Source organism: Aethalodelphis obliquidens, unplaced genomic scaffold, assembly GCF_003676395.1.
Source record: "Aethalodelphis obliquidens isolate GAN/ISIS:26980383/991018 unplaced genomic scaffold, ASM367639v1 scaffold30, whole genome shotgun sequence".
Taxonomy (NCBI): domain Eukaryota; kingdom Metazoa; phylum Chordata; class Mammalia; order Artiodactyla; family Delphinidae; genus Aethalodelphis; species Aethalodelphis obliquidens.
Window position 1 is genome coordinate 17,224,337 of NW_020837974.1, and position 24,851 is coordinate 17,249,187.

At 53.7% G+C, this 24,851-nt stretch overlaps 1 protein-coding gene across 1 annotated transcript in view; it reads left to right on the forward strand.

The window, feature by feature from the left end:
- The window catches only part of GTF3C1 (general transcription factor IIIC subunit 1), a 72,807-nt gene that overhangs the window by 38,909 nt on the left and 9,047 nt on the right, over positions 1 to 24,851 (forward strand). Inside the window, exons 14-30 of the mRNA XM_027126554.1 lie at positions 710 to 894; positions 2,383 to 2,637; positions 2,904 to 3,049; positions 4,240 to 4,337; positions 4,833 to 4,929; positions 5,048 to 5,225; positions 7,958 to 8,099; positions 8,426 to 8,561; positions 9,001 to 9,082; positions 9,216 to 9,404; positions 11,172 to 11,329; positions 13,187 to 13,329; positions 15,472 to 15,553; positions 17,680 to 17,792; positions 19,481 to 19,543; positions 20,425 to 20,518; positions 23,989 to 24,161. Of these exons, the coding sequence (XP_026982355.1) occupies positions 710 to 894; positions 2,383 to 2,637; positions 2,904 to 3,049; positions 4,240 to 4,337; positions 4,833 to 4,929; positions 5,048 to 5,225; positions 7,958 to 8,099; positions 8,426 to 8,561; positions 9,001 to 9,082; positions 9,216 to 9,404; positions 11,172 to 11,329; positions 13,187 to 13,329; positions 15,472 to 15,553; positions 17,680 to 17,792; positions 19,481 to 19,543; positions 20,425 to 20,518; positions 23,989 to 24,161 (2,334 nt within the window). The remainder of the gene's footprint in view (positions 1 to 709; positions 895 to 2,382; positions 2,638 to 2,903; positions 3,050 to 4,239; positions 4,338 to 4,832; positions 4,930 to 5,047; positions 5,226 to 7,957; positions 8,100 to 8,425; positions 8,562 to 9,000; positions 9,083 to 9,215; positions 9,405 to 11,171; positions 11,330 to 13,186; positions 13,330 to 15,471; positions 15,554 to 17,679; positions 17,793 to 19,480; positions 19,544 to 20,424; positions 20,519 to 23,988; positions 24,162 to 24,851) is intronic.

Genomic DNA, 24,851 nt, shown 5'->3' on the forward strand with positions numbered 1-24,851 from the left:
GTGTGTGTGTGTGTGTGTGTGTGTGTGTGTGTGTGTGTGTGTGTGTGTGTGTGTATATAAAGTTATACACGTATCTATTCTTGTTCAAATTCTTTTCCCATTTCGGCTGTTAGAGAATAATGAGCAGAGCTCCCCTCTGCTGACATTCTTAATTCTATGCTCTCTAATAGCGTGTGGGCAGAGTGCTCCAAGTCATAGGCCCTATGACATGTGAGACTTGCGTAGTTTATAATATAGCTCAGAACGATTGTGGTTGCCTTTCTGAGGTCTTCTCTCATTTTGTTCATAAACCACCTAATGGACTGGCAGAAAGCTCGGTGGGAGAACGTTCTCAGTTGGGTTTAAGTTAGAGGTGGCGCCTGGGCTCGCAGATGTTGGTTTGTGTGGCCTGCCATGCCTTGGCCACAGGGGCTTTGAATCAGTTACCAATTAATTTCATGTCAAATTCCTGATTTCTGGCATCGATGAAAGTGTCAGCGGCCCCAGCACATTGGGCAGCCCTTCTCATGAGGTAGCAGCTGCCCCGTAGGTGGGAGTCCACTGTCCAGGTCACCCCCAAATGTCCAGTGCCCTGACACATTTTATCCGTTTACATCACCTGTTTGGCCCCTACAGGCAGTTGATTTGAAACCCCAGGGCCAAATTCTTGAGGACAGACCCTGTCCTTTCTCAGCCCTTGGTTTTCTAACATCTTATATTTGGACTTCAGGGTTAAAGCGCCCCAGCCTCCGGCGCCTCAAGGGGAAGCTGAAGAAGAAAGTCAAGGAAAAGGGGGCCCGAGAGGATCAGGAGACTCTCAGCCGAATGCTTCCTCTAAAGTAGAAAGTGGACGGGTGAAGAAGACTGATGAGAAAATGGGCATAACCCAGCTGAAAAACTATCACCCTGTTGTAGGTAAAAAGCAGCTTCTTGTCAGGGTCTGTTTGTGTTTCGTGTGGTCTTCTGAGTCACTTGGTGTTGCACATCCGAGCCCCGGGCTGCAGGCAGAGAGTCAGGTCTGAATCAACAGCTGGGGTCGTGGGGGGCTGGTCACGTGCTAGCATCAGTTTTCCTGTCTGTAAAATGGGGGTGATTCTTGCCCGGAGTACCTCACAAGGCTGTTGTGAGGCCCAGGTGAAATTATGCCAAGTCCCAACCTGAGGAATTGTTCACGAAGACTAACTCTTTCTGCTGAGTACCCTTGGGCTGGAACATTCTGTAGACCACAGAAAATCTCTGCCTTTCCTGAGCCCACAGGCCTCTGGTAGTTCCAGCCACTGATGGGTTTGAGCATTCATCTAATTTTCTGGGCTGCAGATCTCAAACAGGGCTGTCTCCCCTCACCCCACACCAAGGAGCTCTGACGTCAGCTTGTGCTGGGCCGGCGCCCACGGCCGGGCCTTCGTAGCTGGGGTGTAGTTGTAGTCTCTGGTCACAGCATACAGCTGGAGGAGGAGGACAATGGTGACGGCCCACAGACTTCTGTCAGGCAGAAACGTCCTGGTGGGGGACCCGGCAACCCGGGGATTCTGAGCAGGAGAGGTCATTTGTGTGACTTCCCTTGCTGAGGGCTCCGGGCACAGGGACTCGGCCCAGACTCTTAAGGTGTCACAGTTAGAAAGTACAGATGAAGGGAGAAACCTGCGCATGAGGCGGTGCAGCGGAGCAGCGCGTGCACCTGAGTGGACCAGAGGCAGCCGGGAGCTCTTTGCGCGGTGCAGGCCTGACGGCAGAGGAGGGGCCCTGCAGTCCCTTGTCCTCGCCACCCTGTTCCTATGCCTCCCTTGGCTCTCACCTGTCTCCTCTCGCTGGGGAAAGTCAAGGAGCACTTTGTGTCAAAGAAATAAGCTGTTCAGAAGAACCTCGATTCTGGGATGTTTTGCACAGTCCCCGTCAGCCTCAGGTCCTCTTGCTGGGGTCTGTCGTTGTGGCCCGCTGCCCTTTTACGCTCCGGCTCACCTCCTGCGCACTCCTCCTTCCTTGCTCCACCCCGTCACTCGGGCCAACCGGCCCTTCCTCGACTGTGCCAGGCACACCCCCGTCTCAGGCTTCTTGCATTCGCCCTGGGGGGCATGTCGCCCAGGTGTCTGCATGGTCCGCTGCCTCACCAACTCGAGGATGTCCCTTAAGGCCTCTCCCCAGTGAGACCTTCCAGGCCTCTGTAGAATTATAGCCCTCCTCTGCCTTCCTTGCTTTATTTTCTGCATCAGCTATTTCCATCTGATGTACTATCTTAGGTAGTTTGTTACCGTCTGCCCTTTCCCGCTAGAAAGTAAGTCCCGTGAGGGTGAAAACATTTGCCGTCTCTGGCCCCTGGGCTACAGTGGCACTCAATAGTTTTTGAATGAATTGAACTCAGTTGAATCTGGGGTTTTCAAGCGTCGCCCTCCTTTCTTGCCCCAGTTCCTGGCCTTGGCCGTTCTCTAGGGTTTCTGCCCAAGATGCCTCGCCTGCGGGTGATCCACATGTTTCTGTGGTACCTGATCTATGGGCACCCTGCCAAGGACACGGTGGAGAAGCCGGGCTGCAGCAGCGAAAGGAGGGCGGGGGCCCCATCCTCCTCCGGGAGCAACTTGGAGGCCTCCTTGGATGCCCCACCCCAGGACACCCAGGATGGAGCCACCCGGGAGGGTGAAGTGGAGCTCTCCACGGAGACCGGTGAGATGCCCTGGGCAGGCAGGCCCCAGTGGGGTCCAGAGGGGAGTCATGGTGGTTCCTCGTCCTTATGACCTGAACCGGCTGAGTCCCCTATTGCCCTGATCCAAACAAAGACATCATCCAAGCGTCCTGAGCCTCCGGGCTTCCTGCCTGACGAGGAGGGTGTTGCCCTAGTTCGTGGTGAGAGGGAACCAAGACCTACTGGGAGGCGATACCAGCATCATGACCGGGACCCTGTCTCAGGACTGACCCCTGTTTTCTCCCAGTGTACGTGGATGAAGCCTCGTGGACGCGCTACATCCCTCCCGTCCCGGTCCACAAGGACTTTGGCTTCGGCTGGGCTCTGGTCAGTGACATTCTTCTCTGCCTGCCCCTCTCCATCTTCACCCAGATTGTGCAAGTCAGCTACAAGGTACTGATGACTCCCAGGCTTTCTCAGGGGCTGGTCCCTCAGCTCCATACCAGAGGGCCTACACTCACCTGTCAAGAGAAGATGCTTGCAGTTGCCTGGCTGGCTGGCTCGCTGGCTGGGTGGCTCGATAGGTAGATAGATAGGTAGGTGGGTAGATAGAGAGAGAGATAGAGAGAGAGAGAGAGAGGCTAGATAGATAGATAGATAGGCTCGCTAGATAGATAGACAAAGAAAGAAAGAAAGAGAAAGGCAGACAGAGTAGATTGGGTGGATGGATGGATAGATGGTGAGTCAAGGGAAATATTTCAAAGACTTGTGCTTCTAGATCAGTCAAAAGACAGACAATTATGGTATAGCAATAAAATATATTTTTACAAATTTGGTAAATACAGAAAAAGGAAGAAATAGAAATCACCATAGAAATGCTATAACTTCATCGCTCAGAGGTATCACTGCTAGTGTTTCTGGTGCATTTTCTTCTAGTCTTTTTCTTCCTGTGCCGTGTTTGTATGTAATGCATGTGTATATATGTGAGGTCTTCCTTTTTAAAAAAAACTGAATTGAGACCATGCTGTATTTACTCTTTTATGATCTGTTCTTTCCGCTGAACAATGTATTGTATTTTCCACATCGTTGCTTTACCTTGATGTTAAGTAAATCCATAGTGTTCCTTCTTATGCACGTGCCCTAATGTATTTAACCAATACTCTATTTTTGGACATTTAAGCTCCAGTTTCTTGGTGGTGTAAGTGACATGTTGATGAATACTTTTTGTTAGATGTATTTGTGGGCAGCTCCAAAATATTTCGTCTTGGGTTAAGGATAGAAGTGGAATCACTGGCTTTAAAGGCAATAAGCATCCTTCATCCTTTTTAAATTATTTAAATATGAATAAATATATTCCCCTATTGTCCCCCAGAAATGTTTTAGTACTTTGCATGCCCACCAGCAGTGAATGAGGCCACCTGTTTACTGTACCCAGCAGTGTGGCAGATGGGTTGGAGGGGAGGGGCGTCAGGACTGAGAAATGTGGGGGGTTTGGAGTGACAGGCAAGAGGGGGCTCTGTTCCCGTGGGACAGATGGCCAGATTCAGCGAGACCACAGCCTGGAAAGTAGTGGTGTTTTTTTCACAATTCTTGCAATTCACCCTGTCCTTGAGGGTGAGCTGAGCCTGCAAATCACCTCTCAGGTGGACAACCTCGAGGAGTTTCTGAACGACCCTCTGAAGAAGCACACGCTGATCCGCTTTCTCCCCAGGCCCATCCGGCAACAGCTTCTGTACAAGAGGTGAGGTCCCTGCAGCCGACTCGGGGCGGCCGAGGGTCCTGGTAGGCCCCTTGGAGTTATGCTTCTGAGTAATCGTTGACCGGGAAGAGGAAAGGTTTCTGCCTGCCAGGTTGTAGCGACCCAAGGTCATTAATTCAGCCACCTGTGCCTTCTACATAAAGCACAGAGGCAAATGCAGTGTGGGCTGGGACGTTTCAGTACTTGCTTTCAAGGTTCTTCTAAAGTAAAATCGGCTGATAAAGACTGCAGGTAATGAGGTGGGCCTTTCCTTTTGTTACTTTTACTTTCGAACTCAAGCCCCCCAAGTAGGATCAATGCCCCGTTGCCCTGGTTGGTGTTGGGATGAGGGTTCTGGGTCTCAGCACAGTTCAGGCCCGAGCCTCGTCCTCAAGGTCCCACAGGTCGAAGAGAGGAGAAGAAGCAAGTCACATCCCTCACCCCCGTGCAGACCCCCTGACGGCAGCTGAGAACCCGCCACCCCCCTCTGTTTTCCAGACGTTACATTTTCTCGGTGGTGGAGAACCTTCAGAAGCTGTGCTACATGGGGCTGCTCCAGTTCGGGCCCACAGAGAAGTTTCAGGATAAAGATCAGGTAACAGCCTCCAGGCCCAGAGGAAGGTGGTCCTGACGGCTAAGCGCAGTTTCCAGACACCTCACCCGGTGCTGAGGCTGAGGCTCTCGCCTCACCCCATCCGGTGTCTCCCTTGTAGGTCTTTATCTTCTTGAAGAAGAACGTGGTCATCGTGGACACCACCACCTGTGACCCCCATTACAACCTGGCCCACAGCAGCCGGCCCTTCGAGAGGCGTCTCTACGTCCTGAACTCAATGCAGGACGTGGAGAACTATTGGTTCGATCTGCAGTGCGTCTGCCTCAACACCCCGCTAGGTACCATCCATCTTTACTGGGCTCGCTGTTTTCCCTCCTTTCTGTGGGATAGCGGGAGTTAGAGCTAGAAGAGACTGGAAGCTGCCTGCTGGTTTTCCGACTGTCCCCCAGAGGCCTGGAGTGTCCTGGAAGCTCCCTTAGAAAGGGCAGCGGTGGGCCTTACCTGGGAGGGCCACTAGCCCTCCACCCCACTGAGCCCACGCAGCTTCGCTTTTGTCTTTATTCTTTTGCTCCTTCAGTAGGTGTTTATTGAACACCTTGTGTGTGTCTTCTCCTGCGCCCGATCACACAGCAACAGGACTTGTGCTGTCTTGGCGAAGACACAGCACACAGAGATCCAGAGTGTGATAGGAGCTGGGGAGGAAACACACCGGGTGATGAATCGAGGGTGTTTTACTGGGCTGGTCAGGAGCAGCCTTTCTGAGGAGGAGACTTTGAGCTGAGTTCTAAAGGGTGAGGCCGAGCCCGCCGTGACCAGAGCTGACGAGGAGCATCCCAGGCAGGTGCAACGGCCCCGAGTGTCGATGGAGAAACGGAAGAGGCCGGTGTGCGTGGGAGGGGAGTGGCAGCTGATGAGACGGAGAAGCAGGCAGGAAGCAGACTCTGGGGCTTTGCAGGACACGGGGAGAGTTTAGGTTTGTTCTAAGAGCAGTGAGAAGCCATTGGAGGTTGTAAGCCAAGATCTCAGGTCTTTCAGAGTTGCCCTGGCTGCTGTGTGGAGAACAGACTGAGAGGCACCAGAGTGGAAGCAGGGAGACCAGCTAAGGGCTGTGATTCAGGTCCAGGAGAGGTCCGCTGGTGATAGTGAAGGACAGAGAACAGGCTGGGAGGTCTTTAGGAGGAGGGACTAACCAGACTGTCCAGTGGGTCAGATGACTTGGACTTTGAGTTAAGCCTTGGCTTGTTTTTTCTTCTCTCTCTGGAACATCCCGACCTATGTTCACCTTGCAGATGGCCACTCCTACTTCAAGCATTCTCTCTCCGAGAAAGCCTTTCCAGCATCTTTACTGTCATCTGATGTCATTCTGGGAATTCCTTGAGTACAGGGAATTTGGCTTGTATCCCCAGCGTGTCTCAGAGTGCCTGGTACATAGGTGACATCCCGTAAATGTTTCTGGAATGAATGGAGGGTTTGTAGAAGGCGTTAGAACCTCCAGTCTTGTGCTCTTTCCTCTAAGCCAGTTTTCATCAGTTCCGTTCTTGCCACCTGTCCCAGGAGGAAAAGGACGCCACATTGCATCTGCACCCGGGAGAGGACTCCCTCTCTTCCTTCTGTCACAGAGCTGGAAGGTCAAGGTTACACTTTGATTTTTGCGAAGCAGGGGCCACATGTTTATTGGGTAGAACTGTTTAATGCCCACACGCTAATGAGCACTCGTAGAGGTACTTGAATGGGTCCAGACAAATTTTAGAAACAGTGTTTTGTAGAATCCTCTGGCGTCAGCAGTGAGCTAGGCTTTTACCAGGGCAGATTTTAAAGTGCCCTGACGCCCCTGCATTTTATACCTAGATAAAAATTTGCGAACCAGCATGTTATTTGCACCAGAGTTTTTCAGGCTTGACCGCTGGTGAATTTCCATCCCTTCCCACGTTCGTGAGCCGAAATGTCGGGGGGCTTATTGAGTCCGTTAATCAGGCATTGACCGTCCCTTCATTCAACAGACATTTGAGGGGGTTCTGCCCCATCAATAATGAGACGTGAGGATCCTTTAAAGTGAGGCTTCCAGAGCATGAGTGCACACAGGCAGCACCTGGGGAACCCATTGAAATGCGGATTACTGGGCGCGGTCCAGGGATCTGGATTCAGCAGCCCTGGGGAGGGCCTGAATCTGCGTCTCCCACGCGTCTCCCACAGGCAGCTCGGTGGTGCAAGGTGAAGCATCGCCTGAAGTCCTCTTAGGTTCAAGGTCCATCCAAATGCATGACCTTGGGTGAGCTCTTTGTAACCTCCTGAGCCTCCGTTTCTTCATTTCTAATCTGGGAGCACCACCACCGCCTTGTGGGGCTGAGGTGAAGCTTGAACCAGACATCTCACGTAAAGCTGCAGCTGGGAGGTGCAGGGCATGGACTCTCCCCACTGACCACGTTATGAGAGGCTCTTCGGTCGTCTGCAAATTATCATAGCCTTCCCTGGCCCGACACAAGCAACAGCTTTTTTGTTTGTTTGTTTTGTTTTTTTCAAGCAACGGTTTTAATCGTATTTCATATTTCCTTGCAAGAGATGCTTTATTGTGGAATCACTGAATGTAATTTCCCAACTAAGTTAATGCACCTCTCGGGCACTCAGGAAACGTCTGGCTGTTCCTGGAGCCCAGTGCGCCCAGGGAGACTGTGACGCTGCCTCGCACTGTCTAGATCCCCACCAGCCCGACCCTGGCAGCCACCACCGTGTGCAGCCGTTTTCACTCGTCACTTCCTCTGTGCGACACAGCTCCCCGGGGCATCCCCCTGGAAGGAAGAAGGCGTGGGCTTTCTCTGGTTGCCTGCCCGCCTTGCCGCCTGAATAGAGCACAGGCTGCGCGCAGACCCTGTTCTCAGGTTCACGACCAGCTCTAACTCTCTGCCTTCTGCATTTTGTGCAAGGAGGTCCACCAGTTTCAGACCCTCTCCCCTGGTGGGGAACCTGGTCACAGAAAGGGAATCCAGTCTTCTCTTGCCACCCCGCGGCAGGCCGTGGCCAGCAGACCGTGGCAGGAAGGTGTCCTCAGCGGGGCTTGTGTCTGGTTTCCTAGGCGTGGTGCGCTGCCCGCGCATCCGGAAGAACAGCGGCCCAGATCAGGGCAGCGATGAGGAGGGCAGTCTGCAGAAGGAGCAGGAGAGCGCCATGGACAAGCACGCCCTGGAGCGCAAGTGTGCCATGATGGAGTACACCACGTGCGTCCCCGCCCCGCCCCGCCCCGCCCCCACACGCAGAGCCGCGGGGGTCCTGGTCCTGCAGACTCTGGCCCGCCCCACATCGGGCTTCCCCGTCAGGCCCGGAAGCCTGAGTCTCTGGTGCCAAGGCTGCAAGTTGGTGGCCGTGGGTGCAGAAATTGGGAATTTTACATAACAGTCTGGGTTTCTGACAAGCCCTTTACTTCCACCTGCCAGGTGTTTTTCTGGGAAGGTAACAGTTAATAATAAATGCCCCCTGCCCACTCCATGAGCTCTCTTTTCACTTCCCAAGGAGGGCTTGTTTTCTGTTTATTTCCATCTCCCAGGGGCAGCCGTGAGGTCGTGGATGAAGGCTTTATCCCCGGAGATGGGCTGGGAGCCGCTGGGCTCGATTCCAGTTTCTACGGACACCTGAAGCGAAACTGGATCTGGACCAGCTACATCATCGACAAGGCCAAAAGGGTGGGCTTTCAGGACGGGGGCATCCTTCCCCGGGCCCCAGCCCGGGGGGCTGCCATTGCTACTCACCTGCGTGTCCCTTTCCTGGCTCACAGATTTTGAACTGGCCGAACCAAAACTGACCAGAGACACAAATAATTACTTCCATATATACTAAAGGCATGTCAGGCCCCTTAAATATCTGCCTGGCCTTTTTTTTTTTTTCCCCCCAATGGATTCTAATTTATTCTGCGATGTGGACGAGTATTCCTTTTTAAAACAAAGAACAGAAAGTCTGTAAGACAAAGGTCACATGGGGAGGGGGTTCATGTGTGATAGGAGGGTGGCAGTCCCCGCACAGCCTCTACGTCAGAGACTCGTGCAACTCAGCGCTGTGGCTGCCCTGGGCTCCCCGGGGTCCATGAAAGCTCACACTTTATCCGGTACCATCCTCGTCTTTTAGGAGACCACCGCGTCGGAGAACGGGCTCACGGTGAGGCTGCAGACGTTTCTGTCCAAGCGCCCGTTGCCTCTTGGCGCTGGAGGTACGTGGGCCAGGAGTTCAGCAGAAATAGATGTGGGACCGTCTCGGGCCGACACGATCGCTGCACATTGGCTTTGGCTTCTGGCCTTTGCAGAGGTCATTCTGCAGCGGCGGTGTCCTGTGCTTATTTCCAGGCAACGGCAGGTTGACTGTCTGGGGAGAAGCGCGAGCGGGATCGGGGCTCTGTGCTGACCGAGAAGAGCACTTTGAGGTTGGCCGAGAGCCCACGCTGGACAGGAACCAGAAAGTGAGGGGTGGGAAAAGCCAGAAGCGCAAACGGCTGAAGAAGGACCCTGGGAAGAAGATCAAGAGAAAGAAAAAAGGTTTCGGGATGCTCGTTCGTGTTTGCCAGGCTTGCCTTTGCATGCACGGTCTGGCTGGGGATGGACAGCAGCCTCCCCGCAGCCCAGCCTGAGCTCTGCCTTCAGGCTCGGGTTCCGTCTCCTTAAATTTGGAGCACTAACTCTGCGTGAGCACGTTTTATTTTCCACACCCAGTCTGCTGACCGAGAGGGCCTCGAACTGACTCTGTACTTCCCCCTGCTTTCTCTGTCTCTGCATTGTGTAGAGCCTTTTCACTTAGTAACTCCCTCAGTTCAAATTTCTAATTTCTTCTCAACTGGGAAAAAAAAAACCTTGGCAAAAAATCCATAGCAAAGTCCTCATCACAACCAGCCCAAATCCTATTATTCTTTTGGTTTGCTTTTTAATATCTGCATCTGTGCTAATCAGGGCAAAGTTTAAAGTTATGTTGTGTTTTTAAATCAGAGGCAACATGGGTGTCACTTAAGCCTGCAGGATCTCTCCAGATCTCGTGAACCCATCGTGTGCGGTGCCTTAAAGATTGCCCTTTTGGAGTCTTCATTTGGGCGGTATTTACAGCGAAAGAGGGCAGCGAGACCAGTGTCCAGGTTTTAGGCCACCTTTATATCACCTCAGTGGTGTGCGTGTTTTAACAGTGATCTGATAGCTGTAGCTATTTCAGCTGAGAACAGAATATCTTAACAGGAACCTGTTTTTAGTGGTTTATTCTGCTGGTGCTCAAAACAACTAGGCTCACGTCAGCTGAAACAGCCTCCTCCGTTTAGCCTGTCCAGATGCGCAGAAGATCAATTTGGCCCGCAGAGACCTGAGTTCATTACAAGGCAAAATACGTGGTGGTGTCGATCTGAATGTAAATGCTCTTGCCCACTTTTCTCCTGCCCTCGTTTGGAAGACACTCACTAAACAAACAGTCTTTGGGACTTGGCACTAGCACATGGTAGCATATGGCGTCTGCCCGTGAAACTACCACCAGCGACTCCCCGAGGGGAAGTAACTTTGGGAAACCCAGTGGTTGAGAGCTCCAGGTTCCAATCCTGTCTGCTGCTTTCTAGGCTCTGACTTTGGGCAAGGTGCTGTATCTCTCTGTGTTTCAGATTCCTCAGCTGCCTAATGGGGATAATAATTGTATCCTTCTCATAGGGTTGTTGCCAAGTATTATTTTTAATTATAAGTGAATGTATGTAAAAAGTTTACTCCAGTGTTTGGCACCTAGTAAACATTCCGTAATGTCAGTGATCGTTATTATTCAGGTAGTAGCTACTCTGTGCCAGGTGCTGCGCGAGGTGTTTTATACCCAGTCTCGTTCACTCCTCAAGGCAGCCCCGTAGAGTGGGCCTTGTTGTCCCCACGCTGCGCCAGGGTTTGCACAGCATCTCTGAGGTCGCAGAGCAGGGAATGGTGGGGACCCACTTGTCCAGAGAGCGCTCCCCAAGCAGGCTCCCTCGGCTTCTGTGCGAGGTGCTTTCAAAGGGCTCAGTGCCTCCGAGGGAAGGATCAGAGATGGGCAGATAACTAACAAGAGGCTGCATCAGGCTGCCCAGCCCATCGCCATGAAATGTGACCAAAGAGAAACGATGAAAGGGGTAAAAAAAGTCTGTCGGGATGGGCTGAGTCTTTTGTGATTAGTTTAAATGACTCCCCGCACGATGAGATTCTGATAACCAGTACCTTGGTGCAGTCTGACCTGCTGGGTAGGGACCCTTCCCCTCTCCACAGTGACAGCTCCAAACTGGTTATTAGAGGCCCCTTCTCCTCTTCCCCTCTTAGAAGAGCTCCCGGAAGAAAAAAGCAAAAGGCTGCGATACCACGACGAGGCCGACCAGAGCGCCCTGCAGAGGATGACCCGGCTGCGCGTCACCTGGTCCATGCAGGAGGACGGGCTGCTCGTGCTCTGCCGGATTGCCAGCAACGTCCTCAACACCAAGGTACCCGGCCCAGCGCCCCTGCCCCCTCCCAGCCTCTGGCCCGCTGATTTGCGAGTCCCTCTCGTCATGGGACCCACATAGGGAGGCTCATGCCTGGGACCTCTCATCCATCCCATCTACTCCACTTGGCCACTGGGAGAAGCATTTCCCAGAATCCTAGCCATGGATACCACGCTCGTTTTCTTGTTTTGTTTTGCTTTAATTTTATTGGGGTATAGTTGATTTACAGTGTTGCGTTAGTGTCAGGTGTATAGCAAAATTAATCTGTTACACATATACATATATCCACTCTTTTTTAGATTCTTTTCCCATTTAGGTCATTAGAAGGTCCTGATAGAGGTTCCCTGTGCTATACAGCAGGTTCTTCGTAGTTATCCGCGCGCCCGCCGTGCTTATCTTTGCACATCTGTTTCCTGGCTTCGGCCCACGCGTCTATGTCTTTGCCTGGCTGCTGGCCACACGGCTGAGAGCCGTGCTCTCCCTCGCTCTTCACCAGGAATCTGACCCTTCCCTGCTCCCCGCCTCCCACCCTCATCTGCCTGGAAAACTCCTATTTATCTTTCAGTAACCGCTTATCATCTCTGGAAAGGCTTCCCTGATCCTGCCAAAGGGAAGCAGTTACTGCGTTCTCGCTCTGCCCCTTGGACGCGTACCTTTCACGCTGCTCCTTTGGCTTCTGGCGTCTCTTAGCCCACTGGAGTGGCAGCTTCTAGAGGCAGAGAGACTTCTTACTTGTTTTTGTAGCTGCAGCCCCTCGCGTGGTGCCTCCCATGCAGTAATCCCTCTGTCTGTGCGGACCAAGTCAGCGTGGGACGGTGGCTGTCCCCGGCCTCACTCCCCGCCTCCCATGCCATGCCGAGGCGAATGTCCCATCAGGCTGGTTCCCAGAAGCCACCCAGAGCGTGGGCTCTGCCAGTGTCCCGTCCAGGGCCCCTTCCAGGCAGTAATACCGCCAGGCAGAGTAGGTGAGGCGGCTTCATAGGAGCCCCGTTTGTGTTTCCTGTTCTCAGCCACACCAGCCAAGAGAAACCCACTGAGAGGTCTGACACCCTGCCTGCAAGCTCATTAAATCCCTTTTCTGTATTATTATTGCCCCAGATTTTCTTATCCCTCCACCCCTTCCTAAATCCCCACCCAATCCCTTCTGCCAGGAGGAACCCGAAGGCGTGTTGCTGTCCCTAATACCTGGCCTTGTCTCATCACAGCACTGACGGGAGAGGCCTCTCCCCCGCCACCCCACCCCCCGCCCTCCACGCAGCCAGGGGAGCCAGGAGAGCCTTGCACGGACCCTCCGCTCATTCGCTTCAACTTACACCAGATTCCTGGGCCCACTCCTGCTGGGGCGCTAAAGAAAAGACCCCGTCATCAAGCCCCTTCCTTACCCGGGCTGTGCCTTCCTGCGTGTGTTCACTGAGAGGGGCTCCTGAGTCTGTGACTCAGCACGTTCCGTTTCCACTAGTGTAACCACAGGCGCCATACACAGAGCGTTCTTGAGTGTACATGATGGGTACTTAAACGTCTACAGCCGTCTAATGAAATGCATCTTCTATACTCCTGACCTCCTGTGGCGCATTGCCCTCCAGTCAGTATTACCCAGGCACCCTCCGAGCACCTCTACTAGTCACCAAAAGACACTCTTCCCACTGGACCTGGAGGATTTGTCTTATTCCTCTCTGCCCAGCACCCACTTGGGGCCAGGCACATGGTCAGTGCCCAGTAAATGCGTGAGGTGACAGTATTGAGTGTCCGCTGAGGAAAGAGGTTCCACAGGACGTATTCCCCCCTCCTTTACATTAGTGACCCATAATGTGGGCTCCGAGGATACTGAGTTTGTGTCTTGGCTTGTGTTTAATCCAGGTGAAGGGCCCGTTTGTCCCCTGGCAGGTCGTGCGCGACATTCTGCACTCAAGCTTGGAAGAGTCTTTGGATAAAACATCCCATTCGGTCGGACGAAGAGCTCGCTACATAGTCAAAAATCCACAGGCCTATCTGAACTATAAGTAAGCCTCCTTTGAACTTCCATGACTCCAAGACAGGGTATCCCGGTGCTTCTAGTTCACTCTTTACACTTCTTTCATCCCATTTGCTTAAGGGTCCGCGGTAAAATCCAGATAGATAAAGTCTGAGTCGTCCAGTAGCGCGTCAGTAGTCTGTTGGAGACTGTTAGTGAGATTGTCCTCAATTTGGGGGCTGGGTGTGATTCTGGGCACTTTCACATTCAAGGTGTTACTTACACTTTAGACAGAACAGCTTGCGAAGCAGGTGCTCCTTTGTTACAGGTGAAGAAACAGCCTAGGTGACAGCGCTGAATGTTACCTCTTCACCTCACCTGAGTAGCGTGTGGTGAAAGCAGAGGCCTCTGCCCGTTTCCACTAGGGTTTCGACACTCCAGAGCAGCTCTCGATGTCTCCGTGTTAGTGGTCCATCAATGGCTCGCTCCAGAAAGGAGCTAGACAGGAACGGGATCAATGGATCAAACGCACTCAGCCATTTCCTCAGCAGAGCTGGGTGTTCCCTAAAGACGTGAGGGGATGGCAGCTGGCCAGGAGCTGCAAAGCCTCCCCCATCGTCAGTTGCCAGGGAGGCTGCCCGCCGTGTGTTCCTCTCAGGGCCACGGTGTAAAGCCGTCCCCAGCCCCGTCAGACTCCTGCAGCTCCCTCCCCCTGCCGGTGTGGGCTCGAGTGGGGAAGCCCAATGGGTGGTGTGGGAAGGTACCCGAGTGTTGCAGCCAGCATGAGGGTGAGGCCGGGAAGCGGAGCTGCTTCCACCAGCTGATGTTCGGGCCACGGGTCAGTGGGAGAGCTTGGCTCCGGGTTGATTCCGAGCCGTGCGCTGCCTGCAGTCAGCCAGATTGCAAGGAAAGCAGCCCAGCCCTGGACTGCAGAGGAGACTCAGCCCTCTGCCCAGGCTCCTCAGTCTCGGCGCTGCTGACACGTGGGGCGGCTCATTCTCTGTTGTGGGGCGTCCTGGGCACTGTGGGGTGTTTAGCAGCCTCCCTGCCTCCACCCCGAGGTGCCAGTGGCAACCCGCCCACACCCACCCCCACCCCCCCCCCCCCCCCCCCCCCCCGCCAACTGTGACAATCAAAAATGTCTTCACACGCCCCCCCGGGGGAGCAGATCGCCCCGACGAGAACCACTGGGTTAGACACACCAAGGGGCCTTTCTGTGTGAAGCCACTTCCCCAGTGCATGGAAGACTCTTAGAATGTTCTGTCTGAAAGGGCTCTGATCACCTGGTCCAAAGTCCTCCTTTTTGCAGAGTGGAAACAGGCCCAGAGACAGCATGCAAGTTGGCTGGGGTGACAGTGAGCTGGCAGTGAAGTGAGATCTGGAAGTTGGGTTTCCTGGCCCCTGCCTGACGCTCTTCCTCTTGTCCTGCAGCAGCCGGGGAAGGGGGACATGAAGGGGGCTGCAGGGTGCGCAGGCCAGGTCTCCGTCCCCTGCAGCTCAGAGCTGTGGGACCTGGGACGGGGCATTTATCCCCTTAGAGGCTGTGAGCAGAACGGTACCAATAGTAACCACACCTGTCCCACCTGCCCTGGCCCTTGGCTTCTGTGTGACCTCGGGGGCAGGGGCGGACCTTACACCCCACTGAGCTGCGAAGTGGATGACAGTCTCTACCTTGCAGGCTGTTTATGAAGGAGCAGCTTCAGCTTTCAGAGTGCGCAGCTCCTAGAACCCAGCAAACGCTGGTGGTCTTTCCCTCCGTTTCCCTTTGTGCAGGTCAGGCTCTTTTGGTGCCTGGAGGTGTGAAGATGTGCAATGGACAGAGTGCTGGAGGAGGCCGGAGCTCTTAGTACCAAACACCAGGGCCTGTTTTTAAATATAAGATCCTCTTTGACATAGGTCTCTCCTGTGGTCCTGGCCAAATCCCCGTGAGGGCAGGCGGGTGGAAGCTACTGTTCTCAGTTTGCACGTGGAGGACAGAAGCGCAGAGAAGTCGAGATGTGAAGCGTGAGCACAAACAGGCCGACCCCAAATCCTTCATTTTCAAAAGCTGTAATCACCCGTCAGGCACATAAGCAGATCATACTTTGTGTTCACCCAAGGCCAGAACTGTTAGGACAGAAATCCTCCAGTGGTTCTGAACGTGGGCATCGTTACATTGCCCAGACTTCACTGTGGCCTGCTCTCCCCACAGGGTTTGCCTCGCCGAGGTGTACCAGGATAAGGCGCTGGTTGGAGATTTCATGAATCGAAAATGCGACTACGGAGACCCAAAGGTGGGCCCCGCGCGGTGGTCATGCTCAGCCTGCCCTGAAGGCAGGGATTTCTAGGTTCTAGTCTGGTCCTCTGGGCCCCACGGTGCCTCTGCCAGCCTTGCAAACATGGGCTTTCCCCCTGCTCATTTGGGAAATTGACTTGTCAGTTCTTTGGCTGTGGCCCTCACTTGATCTGGGTCCAGCATCACTTTTAAAGATGATTAGAATTTGCCATGTCTCTTTGCAACGCTGCTGTGTCTTGGGTCTATTTTATTAAGAAAATAGGGTTGCTCTTCAGAAATTACAAACAGCTAGACTTCTGGAAAGCTCGTGGATAGGCCATGAGTTTTGTTTTGTTTTTTTTTTTTTAATTTAAAATTTTATTTTTAGTTTTGGCTGCGTTGGGTCTTTGTTGCTGTGCGCTGGCTTTCTCTAGTTGCGGCGAGCGGGGGCTACTCTTCGTTGCGGTGTGCGGGCTTCTCATTGTGGTGGTTTCTCTTGTTGTGGAGCATGGGCTCTAGGCGCGCAGGCTTCAGTAGTTGTGGCACGCGGGCTCAGTAGTTGTGGCTCGCAGGTTCTAGAGCGCAGGCTCAGTCGTTGTGGCGCACGGGCTTAGTTGCTCCGCGGCATGTGGGATCTTCCCGGACCAGGGCTCGAACCCTTGTCCCCTATATTGGCAGGCAGACTCTTAACCACTGTGCCACCAGGGAAGCCCGGCCATGAGTTTTCTTTCTGAGTTTTCTGTGGGTGGGGCCGGGATGGTGATTGACAAGGAAGGAAGCTGTCTTTCCAGACCCAGGCTTCTCTGCTCTGTGGCTCAGAGTCTGCTCACCCCGCACTCATTGAGCTAACACCGGACTCTGCTGCGTGTATGTCCGGCCTTGCGCCAGGCGAGACCAGCTGAAATGGAGCCACAGGGCAGTGGGACGGGCAGAGAAGTAAATGTGCACCGCAGAACAGGGCAGCCGCCCTGAGAGAGGAAAGCACAGGCCGCTGAGGTCTCAGGGAGAATTAGGAGTGCTTTTGATGCAGGTGATGGAAAAAAAAACATAACAAGGGCTTAAGGCTTTTTTTCCCCCATGTGCCAAGCAGCCTGGAAGTAGGCCATCCTATGCAGGTGCAGCAAAGCAGAGATGTCCTCAGGGTCCCAAGTTTATCCTGTCACTCCGTCCCCATCCCTGGTGGTCAGCTTTCCATCCTCATGCTGGTCACCTCATGGCTGCCAGGTAACTGCTGGAGCTCAGTCCTCACAACAGAATCCCAGGGCAAGAAGAAGTGGGGAGAGGGCCCTTGTACCAGGGAGGGGACAGCCTTTCCCAGAAGATCCGTCCTGACTCGCCTCGGGAAGCTGGGCAGGCTTCTCCCCACACCAAATTAGGGCTGGCTCCACTGCTAAGAGAGAACGGGATGAAGGAAGGAGGCGACCAACGGCATCTACTACAGAGGGCTTTTCAGATGTGTCAGCACTGAGCCCAGACTGCAGAGATGAGGGACCAGCCGAGGAAAGGCAGAGAAGGAAGGGGGGCGAGGTGCCCCATGGGAGGACGGCGGTGAGAGGCGTCAGGGAGGAGTGTGAACTTGTCCTGTAGCACCGGACACCGGGTGACAGGGTGACGGGGTCGGTTTGCCAGCCACACCATGGAGGATGAGTTGGAGGTGTGAGCCTGGGGGTGGCGAGGCAGTGAGGGACCATGCTGTGATCCAGGTCTGCACTGGGATGGTCGCAGGTTGGGTACAGAGGAGGAGGGGTCTGGTTTGGGGTTCAAGGTTGAGCGTGGCGGTGGAGGCCGACTTGCACAGGTGAGTCACAGAGGGACAGACCTGGGCGGGGGGAGGCGACAAGGGGACACAGGCCTGCTGATTGGAGGAGACTGCACAGGACACGTTCGGGGCTCCCATCCGGGGCTTGGGGGAGAGTGCTGGCGGCGCAGGTGTAAGGCTCTCCATCTCCCAGTGAAGTGGTGAGCACCTGTCGCCTTCCCGGGGGGCTGGGGAGGCAGGAGGGCACAGGAGGCAGTGTTTCTGTCAGTGTCTCTGGGAGGTCGCTGCCGAGGGAGTTTGCTACAAGATTTTCCCTCAACGTGTCTTAGTGAAACCTCCATTCAGGGAGAAAAAGGGCTTAACATCTCATTCTCTCATGCTGAAAGGTTTGTGCCAGCGAGTTTAAAGAATTTGTGGAGAAGCTTAAAGAGAAGTTCAGTTCAGCCCTAAGGAATCCTAACCTTGAAATCCCAGACACACTCAAGGAGCTGTTTGCCAGGTAAGGTTCCCTTGAGAAGGTTCTGTGTGAACTTTGGGGCAAGAGGAAAAGTCACCGGCCAGGACCGCCACGGGTGTGTCCCCCACCAGCCGTTCCACTTGACCTTGCAGCAAACCCTGCACTACCCTTGACTCTGGATGCCCTCGTCTCCTCTCATGGGCGACTTGAAAATGGGAGGCACTGCCATCCCTCGCGCCCCACCAAGTACTCCCTTCCATTACAGGAAGGCCCTGCTCTGACTTAATTCTGGCTTGCTCAAGTATTTGAGTCCTTTTGCTATGATTGCTCATTTTAAGCACGAGGAAACTCTGAGGTGTACTTAACTTCCCAAGGTCACAGTGCTAGTGAGCCCCAGGCCAGGATTTGAGCTTAGGTAGGTCTGACCCCAGAGCCCCTGCTCTTTCCAACTCAGCCACTGGGCATCTGGAAAAGAACATGCTTGGGTTTGAGCCCAGACCTGTGAAACTTGAAAATCTTGAGGGCCGTGAACCAGACCTATTTCCGCTGCTTCATCTAAACGTGAATTCCTTCTCTTCACCATCCTCATTAGGATAGTCACTCTCGCCACTGTATTTCCACATTTCTTCCTGTAGAGACAACGTCCATCCATCAGGTCCCACTGTGAACTGTGTGGTACCTTTTCAGTGAGCCGTCTGCGTTTCCGTTGGGGATCTCGTCCTTTCATTCACCCAACAAATAGTTGATGTCGTGCCCACCGTGTGCCAGGGCCAAGGAGCGATTTGTAGTTGTTTACCTTTGCCACAGACTCTTCCCCAGAACCCACAGGTGGCATGGTTTCTCTTCAGTCTTGAAGATGTTTCAAGTGGCCTGTTTACCTATGTATAATTTCTGTCCCCACATATTTTCAATAAATTTGTGGGGCAACTTTTAGTTATGAGAGGAGACGTTTAAGAGTTTTAAATAAGAGTTCATGACCCATCTAGAGGAAAGAAGAAAGTTCCAGCTGTAACAGTTTACCACTGAACTTGATCTTGAGCATTCGGGCAGGCAAAGCAAAAAAGAAGATGGTTCCAAATATTTTCTTGTTTGGCCCAAATCAGGTCACGTTTTTCTGAAAAGGTGCTTTGTCTTGTTCCTAAATTTTAGGAAGCATTTACGATTGCAAAGATGAGTTTTGACTTTAGTTTTGTAGAAACCAAAGAAATGTCTCAAATAGGTGGCCATGTTGTTTTGTAGAGTTCTACGATTTACTTCTATATTTATTTGCTTGGTATGAACACAGTAAAACAATATTACTTGGAGCTCAGAAAAGTAGGCCGGGGGTTAACCTGTAATCCCATCACGTGATACAGCTATGCCCTGTGGGACGTTTTCTCGCCACCTTCTTCCTTACGCTTGTTCTTCATCATGGTGAACCCACAGCTGTGTGTCCTCCTCCGGTAACACTTAACAGTCGCTCCCTGTGAGTTCACGTCTCCTTGTTGCCTCAAAATGGTCAGTGAACGAACATTCCTCATTTCCTCAACCCTCATTCTTGCAACACGCTCAATTCGATGGGCAGAACGTGGTGTTTTCTCATTTTAATTTACATGTACATGTTTCAGTTTTAGGGACTTTACTGTTTTTTCCGCCACGTTAGCCAGTCAGTAGCCACCTCCCGCGAGCATCCCCTTGGCTATGGAAGGTGAGCTGGGCTCCATTCACAAGTTCTTCTGTTTCCTATGCAGATACCGAGTTTTGATGATTGGAGATGAAAAAGACCAAGTCAGGAAAGAGGATGAACTTCATAGGCAAGTACCGACGGACCCAGTGCCTTTTCCTAGGCTGCTCGACTGGGTTGTCTGCAGCCTAGCACAGGGTCATCTAGGGCCGAATCTAGCCTGGCGCCGGTTTCTGGAAATAAAGTGTCATTGGAACACAGCCACACCCATTGCACGTGTAGTCTGCACTGCTTTCACGCTCTCACGGCAGGGTTGAGTGGCTGCAACAGAGACCACTGGGCCCAAAGAGACTGAATTATTTATTATTAGGCCCTGTGCAGGGAGAGACCCCTCACCCCGCCTGTCACTGGCCCAGCCTGAGGACGGGTTGGGGAAGGGGTTTGAACTCCTAGCCCATGAACCTCCCAAGCAAAAACTCCCTTGGGACTTCCCTGGTGGTCCAGAGGTTAAGACTTCGCACCGCCACCGCAGGGGGGCGCCGGTTTGACCCCTGGTGGGGAAACTAAGATCTGACACGCTGCGCAGCGCGGCGAAAAGTAAGAAAAAAAAAAGAAAGAAGCCTCAGCCTTTTCTTTCCATCTTGGGTAATCAGTATTCAATTTGATTTTTAGCTCTGTATTCAATGAAAAGCCTATTCTCGTGGGAGAAACAGTTGTTTAAAATTAGACAAACAGAAAATCTAAGCACTAACCACACGTGTTAGTTGTCATGAGAACCCATTTCCAGGTTATGTCACCCCTTGCCCACCAGACTGAAACTTTTTCCCTGTGAAAACGGACCAATCAGTAAGGCATAAAAACCATCATTTCTTTTGTTTTGGTTTATGACTAGTTTGGACATTCGTATCACTTTTGTGAGATTCAAAACTTTTTTGAGACCGAACCTACCCAAGCTGAGCGGTGCCCTGCGGCCTGCGGGCTCACGTGGCCCCGTTGCCTCGTCTCTTTCAGCGTGGATGACATCCACTTCCTGGTGCTCCAGAACCTGATCCAGAGCACGCTGGCCCTCTCGGACAGCCAGATGGAGATCTACCAGTCATTCCAGGTGGGTGTCGGGGGTGCAACAGCGGCTTCACAGCAGTGCTCTGGAACTCGGGGCCCTTCCCAGGCCGGGCCGTGTGAGGTTTCCACCCCTTTCCTTCACCGCAGGGCCTCAGAGGACCTGATTGCCCCTGGGACTCTAGCCCTCACTCCGTTCATCTTTTTTTTTCTTCTTTTTTTTTTTTTGGCCGAACCGCGCTGCTTTGGGGATCTCAGTTCCCCAACCAGGGATTGAACCCAGGCCACAGCAGTGAGAGTACTGAGTCCTAACCCCTGGATCACCAGGGAACTCCCCTGTTCATCTTTGAAGTATGGGCACAGGGTCTGCTGACCTCCAGAATCCCTCCCAGCGCTGAGGTTTTGAGTCTAATGTGGAAGGCAGAAAATTAGGCAGAAGAGGAAATGAACCTCTCAAAAGAGCTGAGAAAGTAATTGGACTACACGGCATATCTTTTCCAATTATAACGGACAATTGTCAACGTATTTTGATTGCTAGATATCACCCAGTGGGAAAGCTGCCTTTCTGCAGGCGTTGAGTCATATATCTCCTGAGAACTTACTAGAACTGTAATGCTGCTTTATTGTGGCCGAATGAGGGTGAAAGAGGAAGGCGGATCTCATTCAGCCCCGCACTAAGCGTGGGAAGTATTCTTTTACAAGTGTGAAAACTTGAGGTTCAGAGAATAAAAAGCCCATGCCCAAGATCCCAGAGCTCATCCGTCTAACCTGAGACTGTGTGGCTGCAAGCCCCCCGCAGAGGGGCCCACTCCCCGAGCCTGCGCTTCCCTTGTTTCTAATGATTGCAAAAGTGTGTTCCAAGTAGAGCCTGTCTACTTTTGTATTTAGTCTCTAAACCCAAAACTCAGCTCTTCAAGCCAGTTTGGGACATGAGGGAGAAAAAAAATAAGAAAACGAAAGGCTGGTGTTATTTCTCATCCCACTGATCTGTCTAGACGGGTGCTGTCCCAAACTGCGGGGATGCTTCCGAGTCAACTGGAGAGCTCTCGTGGCACGTGGGCCCCAGGCCCCACCCCACGGTCTGCAGTCAGGAGTGGAGGGGGCAGGACGCTGACGAGCTCTCCTGCCCAGCCGGGGTTAGAGCTAGCAGGACCTCGGGGGTCGGTCCAACCCCCATCACACGAGAAAGCCCAGCCCCCAAGTTATGGCAAGAGCCTGGTCCCTGTGTCCCAGCCAGGGCCGTGGCCTCACGTTTCCTTCCTCTAGCTCCATTTCCAGTTTGGGTTTGAACGGTAGGGATGGTGCCAAGGGGCTGTCACTCTCCCTGACCACCCAGGGTGTGGGAAGTCGCATGAGAGAGAGCACCTGAGCCCAAGGAGGACACAGCGCCTTTCTTCAGCGACCCCCTCCCCCTGGCAGCAGGGAGTGGGAGGTCATTAGGGATGAAGTCGGGGGAATTCCCTGGTGGTCCAGTGGTTAGGAGTCCATGCTTTCACTACCAAGGGCCCGGGTTCCATCCCTGGTCAGGGAACTAAAATCTCACAAGCCACGTGGCGTGCCCACCCCCCCCCAAAAAAAGAAAAAGGATGAGGTCAGAGGCCACCCGGGATCCTACCAGGCTCCCTGCAGCCCCGAGCTTCCGGGAAGTGTGCTGCAGGAAGGTGGACGTCACAGGCACCCCAGATGGCGGTAGTTCACTGTGTCTGTGACAGCCCAGCCTCTTGGGAGTCTTGACGGGCTGTGCCACACTCCCCACTCACTGTGTGTGGTCTGTGCGCCCCTATTCCACGCCAGCGGCCGTCTGGGGAGTGTGCCCATCCTCGTCTTCACATGGAAGAGACAAGCAGAAGGTGCAGGTGTTTCACAGGAAGCTGGATTCAGCTTCCACTTCCGCTTGGGGGGAAGCAGTGATGACCTGACGGCTGCGTCCTGCTTCTTCCCTCCGCCCCGCTCAGTCTTTCCCCATCAGCCTGCTAGTCCGTGCACCAGGACGGACGTAGAGTTGGTACCTGGAGAAATCGAGGGCACTGTGCGCACCTCGGACTGACAGGACCCAGTATGTGCCCAGACCCCACTCTGTCTCCGGGAGAGCCACCCCCATGCTGCCCCAGCACCCCAACTGACCACCACTTGACTCCCAATCCCCTGGCCACTGGCTCGAGGATGAGACCTCGTCCTCTCCCTGGTCCCGCCCCTCCCAGCAGTGTGGCCTCGGAAGATCCCTCGAAGCTGGTGAGCCTCAGTCTCCTGTCACCCTCGGTCCCGGGGTCAGTGCAGCAGAGAACTTGCTAAGCCAGGATTCTCAGACCATGCCTGCAGGTTTTCTTGGCCAGTGCTTTGAACTTTCCTGGAGGCTGGTGTGTACTCGACATTTGCTGTCAATTGACTGAACCAGCGCTGTTCGGAAAACTGGAGTGACGGGACTGCCGGTCCCGCAGTCCTCTGAGCTGCTGCCCCTCTGGGCGGGCTCCACATCTGCGAGCCAGGGAGCCATGGCGGCGTGGCCCACGGGGGGGAGACTCAGCACCCAGGACTCAACACCGCCCTCCGTTTTGCCCCATGCTGGGTGCCAGGTGCCTGCTGGGGCAGCAGTACCAGTCGAGTCTGTGTCCTTCTGGAAGAGAGTGACAGTGAATAAACAAATGAGATCGTTTCAGGTAGACACAGTTACTATGGAGTAAAGGAAACAGGTTCATGTAATTGAGTTGACTGCAGAGGAGCAGGACGGAGGAGGATTTGGCCTTTGAGGGGAAGTGTGTGAGCTGAGAGCTGAATGTTAGGAAGTCGGCCACGTAGAGACTGGGGGAGGTGCTGTCCGAGAAATGGGAGCGGGAGGTGCAAAGGCCCCGAGGCGGCAGTGCCTTGGCTTGCTCAAGAAGCGTAAGGAAGCCGGTGAGGCTGGAGGGCGGTAAGCAAGGGCTGCACTTACTGTAGGAGTCGAGGCCAGGGTGGTGGACCGGGTCCCACCCACGGGGGTCTCGTCAAGCCTAGTGAGGACTGAGAGTTCCCCCTGCAGACAGATGCCATTGGGGCTTCGAGGCAGGGAAGGAACGTGTGGTCTGATGTAGGCACCGAAGGGCTACTTTGGCTGCTGTGCAGAGTGGCCGGGCTGGGGGCAGGGGGCCACGGGGAGAAACAATGGTGGCAGTGTAGATGGCACAGACCAGATGCGTCTGGGAACATATTTTGGGGGCAGAGCCCAGCAGACATGCTGATGGGTTAGGTCGTGGTAAGGGATACAGTGGTATCAGAGATGATTCTGCGTCAGCTCCCAGCGTCTTTGCAACCAGAGAAATAGGCATCCGCCTTTCCCTGCAGTTGCCGGTTCTCTGTACTCTCTGAGGTGACGTGAAGGTGGGTGCAGGCCGACCGTCGGGATGCGGGCTTCCTCTGGGCTCTCCCCCACCGCCAGCCGCTTCCTCCATCAATGATCAGCTGTGGCTTTGTGCATCCACATCTGGGTCTTCCCCCCGCTGGCTGGAGAGCCCTGTTCACGCACGGCCTGCTGTGTTACAGACGTTCCGCCTCTACCGGGAGTACAAGGACCACATCCTGGTGAAGGCCTTCGTGGAGTACCAGAAGAGGAGCTTGGTCAACCGGCGCCGGGTCAACCACACGCTGGGCCCCAAGAAAAACCGCGCTCTGCCCTTCGCGCCCATGTCCTACCAGTTGTCCCAGACCTACCACAGGTGAGCACGGGGAGGGCGGGGCCTGTCTGCGGAGAGGAGCACAGGTGAGCGGAAGTGACGGGCGTCCCTCTTCATCAGAGAGCAGGGCGGCCTGGGCCTCGCGAGACACAACCTCTGGGACCAAGTTTCTCATCAATGTCTGTCCCCCCTTCTATGGGAATAAGGTTAATGCTTGCCGTATTTTGTGTTGGGGTATTTTACCAATTTTGTAGGTAGTTTGTTTCCCTTTTTCCCATCAAATTGGGGAGTTTCTAATAATTAGACCAGCTAAAAGTGCACCCTTCCGGTTGGGCATAACCTCGGTCCTAATCTTCACGGCTCTGAGCTGTACCAGGCCGCCTGCCTTGCAGGCTCACACACTTCATTTGGAAGCCATCGTGTACTTTTTGGGGTTTTTTAAGTTGCTCTTTTTATATATATATAAATTTATTTATTTATTTATTTTGGGCTGCGTTGGGTCTTTGTTGCTGCGTGTGGGCTTCTCATTGCGGTGGCTTCTCTTGTTGGGGAGCACGGGCTCTAGGCACGTGGGCTTCAGTAGTTGTGGCACGCGGGCTCAGTAGTTGTGGCTTGCGGGCTCTAGAGCGCAGGGTTGGTAGTTGTGGCACACGGGCTTAGTTGCTCCTTGGCATGTGGGAGCTTCCTGGACCAGGGCTCGAACCCGTGTCCCCTGCATTGGCAGGCGGATTC